Consider the following 21,487-nt stretch of genomic DNA (forward strand, 5'->3'; position numbering starts at 1 on the left):
CTTGATGAGCCCTGTCCTCTGAACAGGATTGCAGTGCTGTGACAGGCACTGCAACCATCCTACCATCCGAGCTGTGCAAGAAACCCCAGAGTTTCTCCTACTTCCAGAGCCAAATGGTGCTACTGAGAGATGACAGATGCTAAGGACTGCTCTGTATGAGATACCCTTATAAAATGCTCCCTGTTTTATGCTGCCATAACTATAATAAGGCCAGGGTATAATAATGGGTGTCTGTTGCTGGTGTGGACTGTTGAAGAGAGGGGCTAATGACCTATGTTAGGAGCTAGAGAGCTTAGGTGGCCTAAAGGCACCCCAGTCCTCCACTCCCTGTGGCAGTAAAGCTCAGAAGACTGGCATCACCCCACTGCTTTTGAAAGGGCAGATCTGTGTGTGCACATCAGGCACACACTCCTGAAGATGCAGCCTCCTCAAGGTGCATGTGCTGCACAGTGGAGGCCCCGGAGGGGCTTCTCCTAAGTTACACCCTATTGGCTCCTTCCCCTGTTCCTATGCCTGAACAGAGGTGTTCCTGAGGCTCTCCCTCCCTTTTCCTTGATTGGGCCTCACCTTGATGCTGCCTGGAGGCCAAGGTGAGCGAGGAGGCCCCTGAGGGAGAGAGCGGGACCTTGGTGGGGGGAGTGGGTGTCTGAGAGGGGAACATCTCACCACATGGCTGAATTAAACATCTATGCATATTATGCAAATGCCTTTTTTGCTTCTTTACCCTGGACTTTACTAGCAGCCATTCAATCTGCAACACTGCACCTCAGGTGTGCTTCTTCCAGAGGACATGGGAAGAAAAGGTGTGGCAACTGGGCACTGCGTCACACTGACCTGAGAATATGGTTATGTTTTTAAATCATCGTGACCACAAGGCTCTGGGCAATTGCAGCAGTGTAACAGCTGTATGAACAGGGCCTGAGCCTCTATCTTCATTCTGCATCTTCTCCAGCCACCACCTCCCACACAAAACGATGCTCGCTGGGTATAAAACACCCCTGGGTATAAAACACCCCTGGGTATAAAACACCCCTGGGTACCAAAGAGGTGAGGCAGCAGAGACCCCCATCACGGAATGTGTGATCTAATCCCTCTCTAGCTGTGGAACTAAACCTGTTTTGCCCCACAGGTGTCAGTGAGCACCCCTGTTGCCAGCAGGTCAGAAGGGGCTGGGCTGGAGCCGCGGCACTCACCGTGGAGCCGACTGGTGCTGCTTGCTCTTCCTGGCGGAGGCAGCGGCGGCGGGCGGCTGGCGCATGACGTGAGCGACGCCCACGTTGACGGGCTGGGCGGCGGGCAGGGCCACGTGGCTGGCCAGCAGCGTGGGCTGCTGCATGATGGGGTTGTAGTGGCTGCCGTGGGCGTGCGTGTTCCTGCACAGCGGGGACACGGGCACACGGTGAGATTGCAACCTGCAGGCTCCTCCACGCAGCCTCCCACCTCCCTTCACTGAGGTGCCCTCTCCTCGGGGTTCCCAGCCTTCCCAGGACGGAGCCTTTTCCCCAGGGAACCGACTGAAGGCGTGGTGTGGGCACAGCATTCCACTCCAAGGGCATGGAGCAGAGAAGTCTCCCACACCTGTCAGACAGTGGTGTCACAGGCTGCTGCCCCTTCTCCCTTCAGCCCTGTAGCCTAGCAAGACCCCAGCCCTCATGGCTCCTCCAAGCCTCCCCAGTTTACCTCCAGTCTGCCAGCGGCTGGGTGCCTGCCATGGACTCCGGGATGACGGTCGCGTGCTGGACAGAAGTGTGGGTGGCCACCCCGGTCAGCTGCTGCCAGGCAGGAGGGAGCAGGATCTGCTGAGTGCCACTGGGCCATGCTTGCTGCCAGACAGAGGGAAAGCAATTCCTTAGCAAAAGGCATCGAGCACTGAACGTGAGAGATGGTCCACACTCATCCAGGGCCTCTCATAGTGATCGTGGTCATGCTACACGGCTCTTACCACCTTTCAGTCACTGATAGGAAACCACAGTATAAGCAGGTATAGTTATAAATATAGAGAATGCAAAGGAGGGGCAAAAAAAATCCTTGCCATACAAAGCAGCAGCTGTGTTTTAGGTTAAACAGGGAATAGAAGGGATCAAAACTTGTTGGCATTTCTAACCGAACATCAAATTTTTTAGCACCTTCTAATTTTGACTCTCCAGACCAGCTGGACACTATGGCTCCATTGTTATTTTCTCCTTTCTATACAGCCAGCTTACTTTCTCAAGTAATGCACAGCTACACATTGCATACCTGTCCCTCTCCATGTGTTCTCCAACTTCTTCCCCCCCTTAGAGGGTGGAAAATCTCTGCCCTTTGAGCTGAGCCATCATTCTGCTATGCAATCACCCCTCCAGCTGTGCTGCCACAGGCATGACTCAGGTTGCTCCTGCTCCAATGACTCCATGCAAGGCAGATGATGGTTTTTTGGACATGGGAAACTCTCTTAGCTATGTGCTGCCCAAATGTGGCTCTGGCAGCTTTTTGCTGCTGGGCTGAGGAACTCAGGGGTACCAACTACAGCCCACCTTACTCCCAACCTGCACTACTATACTGGAGCTGTGTTGTGTTATCCCACTGCTCTAAGGAGGCTAAATTTGAGGGGAGGCTTCTCCCAGGCATGCATTTATCCCCTTCCCCACCCTCACAAGGATTGTGTTAGCTGTCCCCATGATTCCCCCCTGTCTCCATGATTCCCTCCTGTCCCCCAGTAACACAAACCCCAAAACAATCCACCCTGCAAAAAAACCATTTTTTCCCAATTCTACTCCCAAGTTTGATCATCTTGTAACTTTTTGTGTTGCTGAGTTACATCAAAAGGCTGCTATAGTGAGGCCTCTCAGCAACATCTGCAAAGGATGGAGAGTCACAAGGCTCCTGAGAGCCCTTCATCAAGGGAGCCACAACCATGGACTGGTGATGCTTGGAGCAGGTAAAAGGATGAGGCAAAGGCACAAAAAGATCAGGGAGGAAAAAAGCCTTCTTATTATTCTCTTTCCTTTTTTTACCTCAGCTTTGCTTTAAAAGAGGAGACTGAACTACTGTTGAAGTCAATCCCAGGGGACTACCTGGATTTCCTTGCAGACACAACTGCTTCCTCCCTTTTCAGGAAGGGAATGGAACAAATCTAAGCTCCTTGTCCGACTGCAGTGCATAAATTTAGATGCAGTGTCAGGGCCTAGGCACAAATTCCTCACTTATTAGGTAAGGACCACTGAATCATTTAATCTGCAGATAAGACTTGTCTAGGCTGATCCACCAGCACTGTGTGCTGTGCTTACACATGGAAGGCTTGTCCTGGCAGCTGCAGCCTGTTCCCAGTCAGTGCATTACTATGAAATTTTGGTGCGGTGGTGAAGCAATGCTCTGGCCCTTGTCCTCAGGAGCTGGTGGGTCCCCTGGAGGGACCAAGATTGTACTCTAGACATAGAGCAGGAACAACTAACAGAATAACATTTTGAAAGCCAGTGGCAGGAACTCTGTAGGAAATGTTGTTGGGAAGGAGTTAAAAGGAGAGAAAATCAAGAATCCAGGGTGTTATTCAAGGGCAGGGGACAGTTCTGGGTCACACCATAGAAGCCTGATAGAAAACTGTACAGCTCTGCCTCTTTTGAAATCTGAAGCTGCAGTGAGCTGTGAGTAAAGACAGGATCAGTCTCCTTTCACTGGTCTCTGTGCATACAGTATGTGGACCACACCTGCTTGAGAAGATGAAAAGAGACCCAGAGAAGTTACAAACAAGTTACTTTAGCCACTGACCCTGCATCTTGCAGGCTGCTTGCTCTGCCTTGCACTGCCTAGCTCCATGCCACAGGCTGCAGACACACAGCTGCCAGACACGATGCTCGAGCTCTGTCAGTGCCTCCTGCCCTGGATCCCTCTGTTCCTCATCTAGGACATCTGGTCTTGTACAAAATGCACAGGGAACTGCATGCCAGCTGCACTGGGATGCAGTAAGGCTTTATCTGAGGAGTGCAAACACGGAAACCTGTGCCATGTGCTGGGCATGTGGGGAGAAAGCCTGACAGTACTCCACAGTGCTGGGAGCACAAGGAGCAGCACCATGCCTCATCAGCGGGACAAATAAAGCAGGGGACAGACACAAGGGGGCTCTGGAGGCACTGCACTCTCTGCTGGGGCCAGTTCCTCTTGCATTCACAGCAGTTGCATGGCCCAGGCTGAAGAGCATTAGATAAGCAGCTGTGCATGAGAGGAACAGCTCTCGGCTGGGAGAGCGACACGCAGCCGCCAAGATCAGATGTGACTACAATGCATCACAAAGAAGCTGTGTTTTTCCATTCAGGAAACTGGAATTGGGTACAGATTTGTTTATCAGAGCAGCTGCTCGGCCCGAACCGAGCGGGGCCCACGGACACCAGATGCCAGGGGCATCAATCAGAGCACCCTGCCTTCAGAGACAGCTCGCATTTCTCACCGTGCAAGACAAACGGGCACAGCAACAGGCACATCTCCTCTCCTTTACTGCATCAAAAATTAAAAGTCTGTGCAAGTGAGGAGTGATTCTCAGAAACAGCCAGAATTCTCCTTTGGAAGTGACAGTGAATGAAATATCAGTAGAAGGCATGAAATGGGACAGCCATGAAACAGGTGTTCATGTGGCAGAGGCAGCAATGAAATCAGTAACCTGTGGGCAGGAGGGTGCTCAGGAGGAGCTTTACCACCAAACATTCCCCACTTGCATAGAGCCCAGCAAAGCCACCACGAGAAGAAAGAAGGAGCAGGAGGTACTGGGATCCTTCAGGATCCTGCTGTCTTTGAGATGTTTCAGATCCAACCCTCACCCCTTCAAGCCCCAAAGGACAGCACACCACGCAGAGTGTGTGTCCTGGCAGAATGGTGGGGGCATGTAAAGCTATCTCAGTGACCTCCTTCACTCACTTGCCCTGGCCGACTTTTTGCACAAGCAAGAGGTGCCAGCCACTGAGCCTGCACAGACTGCTCCTTGCTTTGCCATGGCTTTTGTCTCCCTGCCTTTAAGGCTCTTCTTTCCCACCAAACAAGGGAGGTGGCCCATGTCAGTTGTTACAACAGGCTGCAGCAGAGATTGGTTTGATGTTTCAGACAGCTCTCTGACAAAGGCTCTTCTATTGGGAAGGGGCAGGGCTGATGGAAATCACACAGGCTGCAAGTTGCATTTTGATCTGTCTTTACCAGATAAGTGTGACTGGCAGCTGGCAAAGGAAGGCAAGTGTGTTCGCAGGGGTTTTCAGGTGAGGGAAGAGACAAGAATGTTGCCTCCATGTTCAGAAGGCTTGATTTATTATTTTGTTATATACATATTACATTATAACTATACTAAAAAGAATAGAAGGAAAAGTTTCACCTCTAGCTAAGCTAAGAATAGAAAGGAATGAATACAAAGGTCTGTAGCTCAGACAAAGAGAGAGAACCAGCTCTGCCGTGACTGGTCACTAATCCCAAACATCTACACGAGACCAACCACGGATCTACCTGTTGCATTCCACAGCAGCAGATAACTACTGTTTACATTTTATTTCTGAAGCTTCTTAGCTTCTCAGAAGAGAAAAAATCCTAAGAAAAGATTTTCACAAAAAAATGTCTACGACAGGCAAGAGCACCAACAGTGCTTACCCCAGCAATGCAACACACAGGCATAAAGCCTGAACTCTGCTGGTTCCTGACTGCATATGAATGTGCTGACATGGCAGATCAAACAAGCCTGAGACAGAGACGTGCCTTTGTAACTAGCTGGTCATCTTTTTCAGCTTGCACAACTTAGTTTCAAGTATACTAGGTAGTTTTTTTTCCTGTCTGGTATCAGCAGAGGTACCATGGTGCCAGCTCAAAAACAGTTGAGGCAGATTCACTGAAGCCTGCACAAGGAGGAATGAACTGCTCCTCTGGTTTGAGGAGCTGGGGTACCCCTTGAGGATGTGCATGTAATCAGTAATACCCATTCCTGTTTGGTTTGGCTTTTTTTTTAAGGAGGAACCATGCTTTTCCTGTGAGAACATTTCAGAGAATTGTGCCAATAAGAACTGCTGACAAGAGAGCTCCTTGAGTGTGGGGCCCTTGCCTCTGCTTCCTACATCTCTCATATACCTCATGAGCAGAGGTTCTCATAAAACAGAATGGTGAAAACTTAAAGCATGAAATGTATTTATCAGCAGCATGCAATTCATCAGTGCAACTCCTGGCTGCAAACTACCCCCAAGATTTTGAGTTCAGGAGGATGCAGGAGGTTATTATAGGTTCCTTCTCAGCAGAGGCCTGACACTGCTTTCCCTGAGGCTTTCCCGCTGATTTCAGTAGAAAAACAGAAAGAAAAAGGGTTTTTCCAGTGGCTTTTGCAACTCTGACATAGTCTTTGAGCTGAACAATGAGCTGGGGAAGATTTTGACATTTCAGAGAAAGCTGCAGACCCATATACAGTTGCCCAAGTCTCCAAACTACATCACAGAAGGCCCTCAGAGAAAGCTTCTCTCCTCAGCCTCCAAGAGCCAAACAACACAGTAAATACCTGCTGAGCTCAGTGCCTTTAGCATTCCTTACCTGTGCAAGGAGTCCTGGCTGGATCTGAAGAGGCTGGGCCCCAGGAGCCTGGGTGACAATGGGGACGGCGTTCTCCATCCGCACCGAGTACCCGGCGTGCTTCGAAGGGGACGCCTGTAACCCTGTTCCACCAGCACACAAGGGACAGCATGAGCCACCAGCAGCACTGCCAGCCACAGGGGCTGGCTCTCAGAGGAGCCTAAAGGCACTCCCTGATGTCCACTTATAAATTGCAATGTTCACTCCCTCTGAATAATCAGCTATCAGAGTGCCACCTGTTACACTCTGGCCCAAAGATGTCCAGCAAATGTTCACAAAAATTATATGGGTATAAGAGTGCAGAAAAAACATTTCCAAAGGCAATAAGGGATTAGCTGAGTTTGTATTTTAGGGTACCTCAAGCGCATGGGAAATATTGCAATACAATGAGCACAGGCAAAAAGGAAAAGAGGGGAGTGAATGGCTTCTCTTCCCCATATTCTCTGGTTTAACAAGAAGAAATGGTCTTTATCAGGCAAAACCCCTTGTTATATGAGAATGCTCTCTTTGCACCCAAGTGGGATGGGAATCCAGAACTCCACACTCCCTCAGCCTTGATGGGGACAGATTATTTTCTCTAGCACAGTTTCTTGGGACTCATATTTGAAAGGCTCTAGCATACCCCAAACTCCAGTACTGCTGGCTGAGCCCCACATTAGCCTAACTGAGCTGGAGGAAGCTTCCCTCTCCAGCACCTCAGTGCATGGCACAGCCTGTGCTGCCTCCTCTACTTTGGAGCCTTCTCAAAGCAGCAAGTTGAGGATAGTCTCTTATATCCTCCACTTCTGAAGTCAAACCCTTGAGATGCATTTTAACTATGCTGAAGAGGTCTAGCTAAACTTCTCTAGTTCAAAAGAGCTTTGATAATCTTGCAGAACATTTAACAAGTGCCTGGAGACTAATGCACAGACAGGCTTGTAGATATGAAGAGCAGAAGTTGCACCAGCTGAACTGAGGTCTATTTAGACCACTTCCTACAGACACTTGGCAAGTTTTCCCAAATTGCAACAGCATGTAAAGTTAACAGAAGGACAAGTGGTTAAAACTGAGCATCTCCCAAGTTGTCTGACAATAGCTCCTAACACTAGTATACACAGGCAGAGCTGTTTGCAGCAGGGCTGGAGCTGAGGGAATTGCCCTCATAAATGGTCATGGCATCTGTTATGGGGGAGAACCCTCATATCCACCAGCAGCACACTCCCTGCTGCATTACCCTCGTGAGTTCCCCTTTCAGCAGTGGAGTCACTGAGAAGTGACAGCATGACCCATTCCATACATAGGTACTGATTTACTGGTATTGCGTGGGAAAGCTTTCAAGTTTACCAAAGTATGGCAGAAGAGTCTTAAACTTTGTTCAGGGCAAAGAATGACAAGTACCACATATTCTCCCCCAGCCCCTTCTCAGTATCAGCTGCCTCCAACTCAGGACGTTAGAGGTGCCTGCAAGATCCTCTGCCAAAGCAACAACAACCCCGCTGCTCTGATTTACCGGTCCAGCCCTTTTTTCTGCCATATGACCTGCACTGAGGAAACTCATTTCCAACAAGAGCTGGCTGAAGGAGCAGGCCAAGGCCTGGTGAGGCTGTCCCTTACCTTGGAAGCCTGGAGGGCAGACGATGAGGGCTTGCTGTAAGGGGTCTGGCCGGGCACAGATCTGCGCTGTTCCCGTCTGCAGGGGCATGCTCCGCTGGGCCACCGCAGCCATGGACGCCGCTGAGGGCTGGTAGAGTGCAGATTGGTAATTTAGTATGGAGACCTCGGGGTTGGCTAAGGAAATAGTGGCACTGGAGGAGGTGGGAGCCAGGTTGGTGGTCTAAAGGAATGACGGGAATTAAAACAAAAAAAAAAAACAAACAAAAAAATGAGGGAGATGGGTAGGCTGGAAGAAGCAAAATCCAAAAAAATAATAAAGTGAAGTAGTGTAAGATAAAATGAAAACCAAAACAAAACAGCAAACAAGGGGTAGAACAGGACACTGAGGAGTAAAGAGACAAGGGCAGTGCTGGGGGAAGGATCACAATCTGCCTGAGTGTGCCATTGCTGTACCATGCCATGGGACCTCCAGCCCATAGACCCAGCACATTCCCTACAGCAGAACTGCAGCCCCATCTCTCACCCAACTGCCTCTGACTTGCAGCATGAGGAGGATGGGCTCAGAAAATGTTGCTATCCACGAATCACGTTGTTCATTCCTCATGTACATAGCTCCAGAAGCTACTCACATTTCTTAGGGAAAGTAGACTCAGTACCTCCATAGCCTGTGAAATCTCATCCTGAGAGGGAAAATCCATTCTGGCCTTTCCTCTTAGATACCTTGTATCTAAGATGGCACATGCCTCTTGAATGATGTTTGGAATTTGAAGTAATCAGAGGGCATAACAGGAGGTAATGCTAATACTTGCAAAGTCCAAACTTCGCTCGAATTGTCTTTAAAATCTCTTAGAGCAGAAACTCCATTTGGGGATGTTTCAAAGCCAAGAAAATCAACTCAGAGTTCTGCAAAAGTCTAGAAATCTGAAGACTTTTTTAAAACTTTATTTATTTGGACCGAGTCTAACAGTTGCAGGCAACTAGACAGCTTTGCCACTGCTCCACATATATGTTCTTAGCATGCATGCCTAGGGAGCCAGACACTACCACACTAGCAGACCAGAGCCCATCCTTCCCCTTTGTCCAAACATGCCCAGCAACACTGCTGGAGATAGCTCAGACAACACTTTCTCATGGTGAATGTATGAACCCAGGAGGAGGCTTTGATCAAGGTGCAGCAGAGAGCAAACTAAGCATTTTGCACTGCACTGGCTGCCACTGGACCTACACTGCACTGCCACAGCCATGAAGGATGTGACAACAAAGTATTTCCTCCTCATCCTTATCTCCTCCCAGTGCAGGGGCTGTGCAGTGCAATCTGCTCTCCTGTGCAACACACTGAGCAGCAAACACAGCAACTCCCAAACTTGTGATCTCAGAAGCCATAACTGGAAGGAGACAATCCCCAGATATTTTGCAGAGACAGGAAACAAAAGCCAAGACAAGTGGTATGTTGAAGAGAATTGTGAAAGGCTTAGACCTTGTTCAAATTAAAACACCCTTCCTGGAAATATTTCTGCCAATTCTTCTAGGAACATTGGGCATACTGGTTCTGCTCAGAACACACACCCCTTATGAGAATTCAGAAATGACCATGGATCTCCCCAGCCAACAGCTGATCTTCATGTCAAGTGAAATGCGAGGAAATGAAAGCAAGTCTGCCTTTCCTACAAGTAACTGTGGTACAAGCAGTGTCTCTGCTCTGCAGCTGGGGCCTAGGGGAGCACGTAGCATGCATTACTTTAGGCAGCATCTCAGAAACAGCCTAGACAGGGACCTGGTGTTTGTAACTGGTACCCTCTCACACCAAGTCATGACCTGTCTCTGCCTGTGCCTGCCTGAATTGTTTCAAAAGACCTTCTGCGATCACATGCATCAAGACCTGAGTCAAGAAGTCTGGTTTTCTCACTGACAGAGGAGCATCCTGCACATCTATACAGACTCCTTTAGCTCCCTTCCCTTCCAAACACCATTTCCACAATGCCACCTGCAATCTCTAGAGTGAATCTGGAGCAGCCTGTTCCCAAAAGGCTTCAAAGCAGCAGCTACTTCTTGAGCTTCTGTCTCCTAGAGTGCTCTCCCTGGAGAGTTTCCTTTCACTGCTGCAATACAGTACCACGGCAAACAACTTAGCCACATAAAATCTGTTAATGCAGCACCCCCCAACACTGGGGCAAGTAAAACTAATACAAAGCATGACTATAAATCCAGAGCCCACCAAACTGGAGTGCAATGTGTTCACAGTGGGGGGCACATGCACATGGTCCCTATATCAACTGTGGTCCCTCGAGTAAAAACAATGAGAGATAAAAATAAATATTTTCGCTATTATCGCTAAACTCTTTTTTCCTGTTGATCAGTTACAGTGCTCTGTCTGTTACAGAGGGTTTAAATTCATTTTACTTCAATGCCAATTTGAAGAAGAGCTGTAAGATCACAAATACTTCTGCCTGACCCAGGGAGCGAAGTACTGCTTGCTGCATTAAGGGACTAATGAGCTTTTCCCCATAGCAACCTCCCAAGTAAGCAGGATTTATCACCCCAACAACAACATAAACAACGAGGGCAACATTTCACCGTCACACAAAATGTCACAAGATTACTGCTTGCCTGAAGAAAAGAGAATGAGGAGAAGAGCAGAGGAAGGAGAGCAGAAAGGCACCATTTCTTGGCAGGCATGTTAAATGGGATGCTACTCTGCTTTTCATCTTCTAGGCCCTCCTGACATAAATGTTTCAAGCGCTGGCTGCTTGTGATTGATGGCCTTACCTGGTTGTGGACTGTGTTGAGCTGGTTGTTAAAAGTCATGGTCAGGTTGGTCGATGTACTTGGGGCCACGTGGGTGATGAATGGTGTCTTGCTCTGGTTCACCGTGTCGTACATATTCACCCGCCGCTTGCAAATCTCCATGTTCTGGAAGCAGGACTTGACACTGCGCGGGGAAAGGGGGACAAGGAAGGCACAGAAAAATCAACCAAGCGACTCACACAGGTTACAGTTCATCACAGGGGCCCTGCAATAGGTCTCCATGGCAGGCTTAGCACTTTCTAGGCTCTTAAAGCCCTTTGCTATTTTATGCAGGTCTCTCTTAACTGGTGAGAGTCACATTAACACTCTACTGAAGAAGGCCAAGATGAGAGCAGCTGCCCTGGGACTCCTGGGTGCTCCCACAGGTCTCTGCACTGCAATACAAGTCACAAAAGCAAGCAAATTGGTTGCTCTTTAGGGGACAGCCAAGAAATACAAAGTGGCTATATTAAAAGACTGAAAGAGACTGAGAGCAAGAAAGAAAGAAACTTTTTTTCCTGATGATGGAGCCTGAGAGGAAAAGAAAACTCATGCTTTTTGCCTCAGTGTAAGTGTAAAGATAATTTTATGCATCTCTTGCAAGGAAGAATTTTACTGTTGTTGATCACTGAGACCCCCTAAAAAGTCATCTTTGTTGTTCTAAGTAGTTGTTCACCAAGAGCTGAGTTCAGCTAAGCAGTTAAAACATTGCCCCTGTCTGGCTAAACGCCTGTGCAGATGCTTATCTTGAAGCATGACATCTCCTCTTGCAGTCAATGGGACAATTAATATCAAAAAGTTATTCCAAAGCAAATTCCTCAATGCCCTGAGGGAATCTGGTTCTGAGGTTATCTCACACTGAGAACTGGATCTCTGGGGGAATGATTACAGCTTCTTCCTCTACACTGCCTTTCCCTTAAATGTTATTGATATAGCAATGGAAATTTTGAGAAGTATCCTACTTTATGTTCCAGTAAAGGAGATTAAATACTCTCTACATTGCTAGAGCACAGCAGGCATCTGGTAGATGACCATATTTCATTAATTAGAATACCAAAGCATACAGAGTTTAAGAGACAGCAACACAGTGAACCTGGGCAACACTGTATTTTTAGGACAATCTCACTTTTGATATCTGAAATACAGGTTTTCCACAATTCTTACACAATAACTGTTTTTACAAATGACCTCAGAGTCTGAAACACAACCTCAGAAAGTATAAAGGCATTTATTTTATTTCCATTATCCCAACATGAAGAAAGAGAAATTCCAAGCAGTGAAAATCAGCTGTATGCTGACCATTTTGTAATGAGCTGAACTGCTGGAGGTAGGGGGTATATCCTCACATCTCTTTTAAGAAACAGTGTCCCTTCAGAAGGAACAACCTTATATGCTCCCTAAGGCTGATGAAGAGGACCTAGATCTTTTTATCCCTGTCTTGTCTCTTACTCAAATGGTCACCTCTCTTATCCTACAAGTAACATCTTGGTAACTGGATCTGGGCCATAAACAACCTGCAGACAAGCAAGGCTCAGGACACTGTGCACAGCTGCCCACTATGTGCATTCATTTCCAGAACTATATCTGCTGGTCACAGAATATCCAGCAAAATCAAACACTCATCAAATAAATACAGAAGGCTATTGGATCACTTCTTTTCAGTCAAGTGTGAATATAATTCTCCCTGCACAAAGAAGAAAGCACTGGGAGGAGTATAGGTTCTGTACATGATGAATAGTGTGTGTCACCAAATGGTTTTATGTAACTAGATGTAAGCTCCACAAATGCAACACCAAGTTCTCTGCTTTACTTTAAAAAAAGGTGGGAGAAAAAACCAGCAGGGACAAAGCAAAACAGACAAAGTCTGAGGAGCACTTAGCAATTTAAGAGCAAGGAAGTTAAATATGTGAAATGGGAAGCTAAGCTCACTTTGCTGTCTGCTTTTAAGAAAGCAGAACAGCCCCTCTTGCACTGCTTGAACTTGCAGCCTCTCTGAAACGTGCCACAGCAGAGATTCCTCCCAGAAGCTACAGCTTCCGTATATTCTCACTTTTTCTGCTGCCCAATTTATTTCCAAGAGAGATTATAGCTCCCTGCATCTTTCAAGGCTTTGAAGTTTCTATTCTCCAAAGCACAAGTAATCACTAACAAAAGCTCCATCCACTTGCCATGCTGGTTACAGCTTATTCCTCCCTTTGCCAGTCACTGTTTCCAGCATGGAGGGGCTTGTGGGGTTACACACCCAGCTGGCACACACTTGGTATTCAGAGACGTGATGCTGAATTCTTTATTTGGCTAAAATTCTCACTGCTGTTGGCCCCAATGATATTTTCAATCTTTCTGGGGCTTTGCCTGAGCAGCCACAAGTGAGCACTTCAAAAATGAAGATGTGGTTACGGACTGTTGCGTTAGTGGAAAGATTTCTGACGGCAATGCATTAGCTCACGAATCTCTCCTATCTTACACAATCAGTTGTTGCACAGTCAGAAGGACTGTTGCAAATTAAAAGACTTTTGTCTATGATGCTCACTCAGTATTTTTGCTGTCATGTTTTATTCATGATTTTTTTTTTATATGAAACTTTACTTTTTTCCTGTTTAGCACAATCATGCCTTATCTTGTTTTCATTTATCACTTACTATCTATTTATAGGTAACAATGCTCAAAGATGGCTGTGCAGGCTAAGTCTGGGTCTACACAGATCGTGCACCCACTACCTTCTGGTAAGCAGATGCTCTTATCTTGTGATAAATGTAACAAAAAGGCAGCTACAGCTCCTTCAAAGGGGGAAAGCTACCTTAAACTCAAAATACTGCAGCCACCCATACAGGCAGGGGAGCTGACACAGTTACCTGTTGCTCTGCAGCTCTTCAAGCAGCGCCCTTTAATTTTGTACCTGAGCTCCTGACAGCCTTTAAAACACTCATGCAAATAGCACCCAAAGAAAGTACAGCACTGTGCCAATAATTGTTCTCCTGTCAAGGAGAAGGGACAGCCTGTGAAAGCACCTGGATCTGCTAAGTGCTGTAAAGCAGGATCTTCAAAGCTAAGTGTCCTGAATGCTTTGTAAAACTCCCACTATGTGTCTGCCTTCTCCACTTACACCTGAGAAGCCTGTCCCTGTGTGAACTGGACATGGGCAGTGGGCTGGGGACAGGTATCCTGCATTTCAGACTGCTGTACTCTGTGGTGCAGCCTTAGGAGAAGAGCAGTCAGGCTTGAAGATGTGACTTCTCATCTCCATCAGGCAGTGGAGCCCGTCCTCATTCTACATGTGTCAGATGAGGTCAGAACATGGTATTTAAGGTGACACAGGTGGACAACAACCAAGCTGAAATTTGAACTCCTCGTCCTGGTGCTTATGCCTGTAAAACAGGCTGCTGCAGATCAGCTCTTCCCTTAAAAAGCAAACAGCCCCAAGCTGACTCCTGGCACGATGGGAAGGTTCTGGGAGGAAGGGTCGGCTCCCCACTGCAGATAAGGTTGATTACTCCAGTAACAATCAGGACTATATTACTTTGAAATAGACTGATACTTTCAGCACTAATTGCATAATTTCTCCTGCATTTTAATGCAAAAATATGTAATTACTGAATATTTACATAATTAATGTAGCACACACTGCAGCGTTTTAAATGCCAAGCACCTACAACACAATTCTTGCAACCTTGAGTTGGCAATCATCTTTTCCTTTTTAAGCAGGAAAAGATTAAAACTTGGGGATTAAACATCTTAACAAAACCCCTCAGATACACTTGGTCTCCACCACCACCAGCTCTCCTTTTCACCCCGCCATTCAAAACCCAAGGGGAACAAAAGCCACGTACTGTGTGCTGTGAGGGAAGTCGAGCAAGTGTGTCATGGTGACAAAAGGGTGGCTCAGAGTTTCAATGGGGGTTATCCTCTTATCCGCGTCTATCGTCAGCATCTTCTTCAGCAGATCTATGAACTCCCGCCGGTCTGCCTTCTCCACCAACATATCACTGCCCTCCAAATCCGTTGTCATGTTCACCTGAAGGAGAAGGGACAGGAGTGAGTGCTGAAGGGGAAGAGCAGATGGTCAGGTCTCCAGCAAAATGTGTTCACTCCTCCTTGGAGCACACACCCTGAGAGCCCCCTGTGCAAAGGAGTGGCTGCTGAAGAGCCACGCTGTTGGGAAAGATGAAACAGGAAAGCCTTATAAATATGATTGTCTGGCAAAAGATTTTGAGAATATAGAAACTATAAGAGAGATTGAAATGAAAGCAAACTTTGAGATACCTCAGTTACTGAACAACTGGAAAACAATGGTGTGGCTGGACTGAAGGTAATCCCCTTTTGATGAAACAATACCCTCTGCTTGCAGACAGGACCAAGGGTCAGAGCAGACACTACTAGCTTGGCAGAAGGGGTCCAAAGAGGAGTTTTTAGGGTTTAAACTGTAACACAGTACGGTAATGTAGTGAGCTGGGGCTGGCAGCTCCCAGCAGGGCCCTGCACCCAGGCCCTTTGCAATAAACCCCATGTTCCATGACCTGGCTGCAGAGATCTCTCGTCTCTGTCCATCCCGACCGTCCTACCCCCGATGCTCCTACACCACGCCAGGCTCCGTGGTGGCCGCTCATCTGGCTGGCGCATGTCACAGCTCCAGACAGACTCTTAAGTGTTCAGCTCGCCTGGGTCAGTGGCTAATGAAACACTTAGTCACCCTCCACTGAGGATGAACAGCTTCCATGTGGTAGCAGGCAAGCTCTGATAATCACAGTATTTATCATATACTGTGCCATCAGATACTTATCTATGTGTCCTATGAGCAAAAAAAATATATAAAACACATAAAAATTGTCAGTAGGTTTATGAGAAACATTCCATTCATGTATCAGGTGCCAGGAAAGAAAGACTTGTTATATTATTTCGCTAATTATCCAGTCTCCTCAGATTCCAGCCCTCCATTCCTGCATGCCTACATGTTTTACTTGCTACAATGTCTAGACCTTGCTAGCACAAACTCCAGTTTGGTGCTAGTGTTGGACCAGTTTAGCACACTGGTGTGTCAGCACAAATTCCTGTCACAGGGGTGGTTATGCTGGGATTAGCTCTCACAACGACATGGAACTGATACAGTGAATTAGTACTTCCCATTCTTCCCTCAGCCAGCACACTCTTCTGTGGCCATGGTGAATATTTCCACTGTCACCCTTTAACAAATGGGAATATTAAAGCATAGAGAAAGCAAGTGACCTGCCAGTGGTCATACAGAAGAGCACTGGAGAGACAAGAGAAAATGCAGGACTTCAACACTCAGAGATGTGCCTTAGCCACTTTCCAAGGCTGCTTTCCTACAGCACCCATACCCCTGTGTGCAGTCACTCCGACAAAGCAGCACATAACAGCGAATTTAGGCCTAATCCTGGTATTTTTCAGGAGCTGGCCCCAGAACAGGATACACAGAGAACTTGCATAATTCCCTTTTGTTAGTGTTGCTGGAAAGCATGTGAACAGTTTTGCTGGTTACTCACCAATGCTCTTACCTGTGCCATATCATCCAAACAGTTGAAAATATACTTTCTTGCTTCCTTTGACTTAATCCCCGTCTCTGCCTCATGATCATCTGGCGTCTGCTCAAAACAGGACACAGGCATTGACCAACGCTGCCCTGCAACCAGCTGCACGTTATGTGCCACTTCCGACACGTGCCTCATCCTGTCCTCATCAGGGACCATCATGCCTCTCTTGCCTGACCAGACACCATTTACACCATCTCCATCACAGTTATGTGACATCTTTTATGTTACAATGTGATTTATCTCTTCTGTTTCACTTCTGAGGGTCCTCCCAACTATGGTTACATCCACCCTGGTGTTGAGGTACAGCATCCCATCCCAGCCAGAAGCACACTGGCCTCTCTCCTTGGGGAGAGCACGCAGCCAAACCCACTGGCACAGGACACTCGGCGCTCACCTGCTTTACTGGAGATTTTGACTGTAGAATTGAGATGTTGCCTTTTTCTCCCCCTCCACAATAAGTTAGATATTAGAGCAAAGTCTGCTCACTACACACCAAATCATTGACTACTTAGAGGGTCAACTCTGGACTTAAATTTTCTACAATGCCAAGCAGGTGTATTATTTTCTCCAAATTTTGGGGATGGCAGTTTTACCTTGGGCAGTACCCACCCCTATGTTTCTCCTGGACTGCAAAAAGCAGAAACTTAGGCTCTGAGGTGACCTGAGTGTCTCCTCACTTCCAACCAACAACTCCAAGGTAAAAGAAGCAAGGGAATGTCTTCCTACCTTCAGCCTCCACAAGGGATACGGTGAGTCTGTATCCCTGTTGAAAAACCTTGTGGTCTTTGTCCCTGCGCTTAACAAGTACTCTGCTGGTAAGCCCTGCGTCTGTGAAATGTAGCGAATCTGCAAGAGAAGGATGAGAGGTCACTGTTCATCGTGTGGAGATCTCTGGAGGTCTTCCTTGAAGGAATTCAGGAGGCATTTGAACCAACAGAACAGACAAAAAAAGAAGATGTAGCCTGTAGAGAAACTTCACGCCAAAAAATTCAGTGCAAGGAATGAGAGGAAGAGAATTTCTGAATGGAATTCCCTCCATTTATCGCATACATCACTGGAAACTCACACTCAGATTGCACTCCCACAAGGCCTAAGGATGAAAAGAGGAAAGTTGCTAAATTTTTAAAGTTCAAAGAGAAGGACCCACACAGTGATTTTAATGGGATGTCTCAACACTTTGCACCCTCTCCTCTCCAGGAAGTCATTTCAGCAATTTGATATTTGCTCTCTAACTTCTGCCATTTTTCTTCCACCTGAGCACACATCCTGCCCTAGGAGCAGTCTGAAGTTCCAAACAGAGGATTATGAAGTGACTGCCTTTGAACTAAGGTGAAATATACACTCAAACCAACTGATGGTATGGAAAGTACTTGTCTCTACTGACTACATGATGTTATTTGGGTTACATCCACAAGCATGACCTCATTGGCACCCACACAGCTAAAAGATACACTATTTGTGTTTCCAGGATCTCAAACTTTTATTTATTTATAAAGGAGAAAGAGTCTGTGATTACACAATTAAAGACCAATGTCACATATGCCTGAGGTGCCACACAAAACCTTAACTTTGGCACCTCCTGTGTCCTGCATGGCTTCATTCTGCAAAATTGCTGCAAACTCTGCAAAACTACTAAAACCAGTCACCTACTCTCGAAAACGCTAGGGAAGAATGGAAAGTGTTTTTGAGAGAAGAAACAGAGAGGGATATAAACATCAACTACATAAAGGCACAGAAAGCAGCCGTGCTTTCAATCATTTCCAAGCACTCAGGCCCTGGGTCACGGTGCATGGCTTGCTCAGCTCTGCAGCCTCTCAGGTCCATCAGAGCTCACACACACCTCAGAGGCACCAGGATCCTGCCTGCAGCCCAGGGCCAGTGCTGCAGCCAGCAGCCAGGATCAGCCCCTACCCCTTCCCCAGCTCCCCAGGAGCCCTCGTCACACTTTACCAGAGGAAGCTTTGTGCTGGGCAGTTAAGCTGGCCAGTAAGGTACGGTGATTTCTTTTCCAGCTGTGTGTTTTATGGCTTTTGGGGTGCAACGGGGAAGAGAAAGAAATCTACTTTTCATGCTTGGTATGTGATTTTCAAACGCTTGTAAGTTTCTCAGCTACATTTGATTTCCTTCAGAGTCACTAATAGCCCTGCTCTTTGCTGCAAGTTATTTCCCCTGCCAAATTTTACCTTTAGAGCTCTGATTAAAAAAATACTGGTTTCAAAAGAAAAGTCAAGAAAACATTTCAGTATGTGAAAAATTTATTTATTTTCCTTCCTTTTTTCAAAAATTTATTTCCTGAAAGAAAAAAGACCCTTTTCAGGCTGCATTTTCAGACAGCTAAGATCAGCCTGAATACTATGGGAATGCAAAGTATTCTACAGCCCTGGCTCTAGCTGCCGCTGCATTATCGGTTTTAGGACTACAAAAAGGGCATGAAAGCCTATAGGGAGAAAAGGGACGACAGCTTATATTAACTGGAAACCTACATCAATGCCAACATTCTCCTTCTTGTCATTGCTTTTAATATGCACTCTCATAAAAGGGGTTATGAAATGCAGCTGAGTTCATGCAGTTTCTTCTAACAAATAAGGCTTTATACTGCACTTGCTGTTACAGCAGAGAACGGGTGCCTGCTCTGCTCAGTGAGGAGGGACATGTACAGAGCTCTCCAGTCAATGGCAGCATTGCCTCTTGACTGAGATTTCACTCAGGCAGCCTGGTCTTAAAAGGCAGTGTACCAAGCTGCACACTGGTTACCTGGAACAAATACCCAGGTGCATAATGACAATGTTGACTTGGGAGAGCAAGAAATACGGATCCATCATTAGCCAAAGTGAAAAAGCTGGCATCTGCTCACTCTGACAGGAGAAGAGAAAGAGATGTGTGCACTTACCAGCACCCAGGGCAATATCCACACCCACCTGATCGTACTCTGAAGCTCCTGGGTACAAGGGCCAGCCCAAGAACAGCTCTGCAATGACACATCCCAACGACCACATATCGATTGCTTCACAAAAGGGTAAACCGAGGATGATTTCAGGGGCTCTGCAAAGAAAGAGGTCAGAAAACATCAGCAAGGGGAGCAGAGCTACTCAGCTGGCATTGGGCAGCTGGTGCCCATCGTGACACTCGCAGAGCTGCCGCCAACAAGTGTCACTGCTGTGACAGAGCTGAGGGACTCGCTGGTCACCGGCACTGCTAACCAAACATCAGTCGGTGAATATTTAGCCTTACAGAAGAGTACTCTGGCCATATAGAGCCAAGAGACAGCCTTACATCTGGCAGCATTTTGTAAAGGAGGGAACTACCACTGCTTTCATCCAGCAAGTGGGAATATGCAGGCACCCAATCAAGGCCCCCACTCGAGGCTCTCAGGCCCAGCTCACTGTCCTGTGGAGAACTGTGCAGATCCCCTGCGGTGAAGCATCCTCTGTTCACACAGCTCTGTGGGCTCACAAACAGCCAGACATTAAATAATCATTACAGGACTGGTATAAAAGGATTACTGACTTTTTAAACAAATGGCTGTAACAATAAAACAAAGAAATAATGTAATTAGATCTATTAGACCTAAGCCTTTTCCTCAGGAGGAAGTAGCCAAGAAGCCTTCCTTTCCCAGTCTGTCCCAGGCACCTGATTAGATTTCCTTTCCCCTTTCAGCCCAAACAGCCAAAATGCAGCAGCTCTCTGGCTATGCATTTATTGCTGGCTCCAGGAGATGCCACCAAAGCACCTCTGGTCCCTCCCCTTGCAGGGGAATCTGTCCCACTGCCTTGGGGTGGTTGGAATCCTTCTCAGTCGATGCTGAAAAGGACTAGAGGATGAGGTTAATGAACTTCTCAACTCCAGTGGCCAAGGTGAGACAAGATGAATCCTGACCTATGTGCCCCAAACATTCTGCGTTTCAAAAACTTCTGTGTGAAAGAACCAAAAATACTTTCCAAATACTGAAAACCTTATACACAAAACACCTTCCTTACTTATCCCACCTCTGCCTAAATGTCCACATGCAGTTATATGACACAGTTCCTATTTTTACAAGGATCTCTTAAAGCTTCTCTCCTGTTCTTGCAATGCTTCTAAAGCCCCAGCTTCTGGTGTCATGGGATGTACAGCAGGATGAATAACTTACTCGCCCATACTCCTCTAACTATAAAGAAAGAAAAAAGCAGAAGACAGATAAAATAAACACACACTGATTTAAAACTTTCATCATTTTAAATATAGCCTTGGGATTTCTCAGGCCCTTATGCATATTTTGGAAATGCCTATGGTTGGCTATTGAGCAAATCAAGTGCCACCAAGCAAAGCTCGAAATAGGACCCATGGTTCCCAGTTCCCCATTTGTCATCAGGATAAGATCTGACACTAGTGAGATCATACTAAGGATTACCAATTGCAGTGGAAAATATGATGTTTTAATCACACCATTACATAGTCATGTCAAGACAAGTCTTTAGCCAAGAAACCAAGCAAAATGGTAATTTTTTTCCAAAGAAGCAAAGACTGTAGCAAGAATCCATGCCCTGTCTTCAGTCCACAAACTCCCTCAGTTTTGGGGGGACTTGTAGTGATAAAAGTCCCAAACTACCTCTTCTTAAACCAGCAATGCAGAACGTAAAAATTACAGGAAATTCTGGGATTTTAAAGTTCGAATTCTTTCTGCCATTCCCACAACAAACAAGTCAGAAACTTAAAAAGTGGCTACCTTTACCCCTTCTAGCTTCATCTGTGCTTGTCATTGTCATACCCTATCGCTCTTTAGCCCACTGTGACAAACTTTTTATTCTAACAGCAATCTCTCCTCATGAACAAGGGGTTAATTTTCCTCTTTTCCTCCCTATTCCATCATCCCTGTCATCCCTACACACTACCCGACACCTAGACAAAATGCAGAGAGAAAAAGACAGCTATGGTGACCTGAATCTCATTACTATGTAAATCCTGCATTCAAAGCCATCTGCCTCTCCCTGCCTGCCTTCCACATTGTGAAGGAAATGTCCCTGGTC

At 46.7% G+C, this 21,487-nt stretch overlaps 1 protein-coding gene across 3 annotated transcripts in view; it reads right to left on the reverse strand.

The window, feature by feature from the left end:
• The window catches only part of HIPK2 (homeodomain interacting protein kinase 2), a 128,271-nt gene that overhangs the window by 16,155 nt on the left and 90,629 nt on the right, over positions 1-21,487 (reverse strand). For 2 of the 3 annotated variants that reach the window (XM_036401006.2, XM_036401007.2), the window contains exons 3-11: positions 19,400-19,523; positions 17,208-17,327; positions 16,446-16,532; positions 14,763-14,947; positions 10,918-11,080; positions 8,152-8,371; positions 6,520-6,641; positions 1,681-1,823; positions 1,194-1,373 (exon numbers count right to left, since the gene is read on the reverse strand). In XM_036401006.2, the coding sequence (XP_036256899.1) occupies positions 1,194-1,373; positions 1,681-1,823; positions 6,520-6,641; positions 8,152-8,371; positions 10,918-11,080; positions 14,763-14,947; positions 16,446-16,532; positions 17,208-17,327; positions 19,400-19,523 (1,344 nt within the window). The remainder of the gene's footprint in view (positions 1-1,193; positions 1,374-1,680; positions 1,824-6,519; positions 6,642-8,151; positions 8,372-10,917; positions 11,081-14,762; positions 14,948-16,445; positions 16,533-17,207; positions 17,328-19,399; positions 19,524-21,487) is intronic. The other variant, XM_036401008.2, reaches the window with a different exon arrangement.

Source organism: Molothrus ater, chromosome 5 (genome assembly GCF_012460135.2).
Source record: "Molothrus ater isolate BHLD 08-10-18 breed brown headed cowbird chromosome 5, BPBGC_Mater_1.1, whole genome shotgun sequence".
Lineage (NCBI taxonomy): Eukaryota > Metazoa > Chordata > Aves > Passeriformes > Icteridae > Molothrus > Molothrus ater.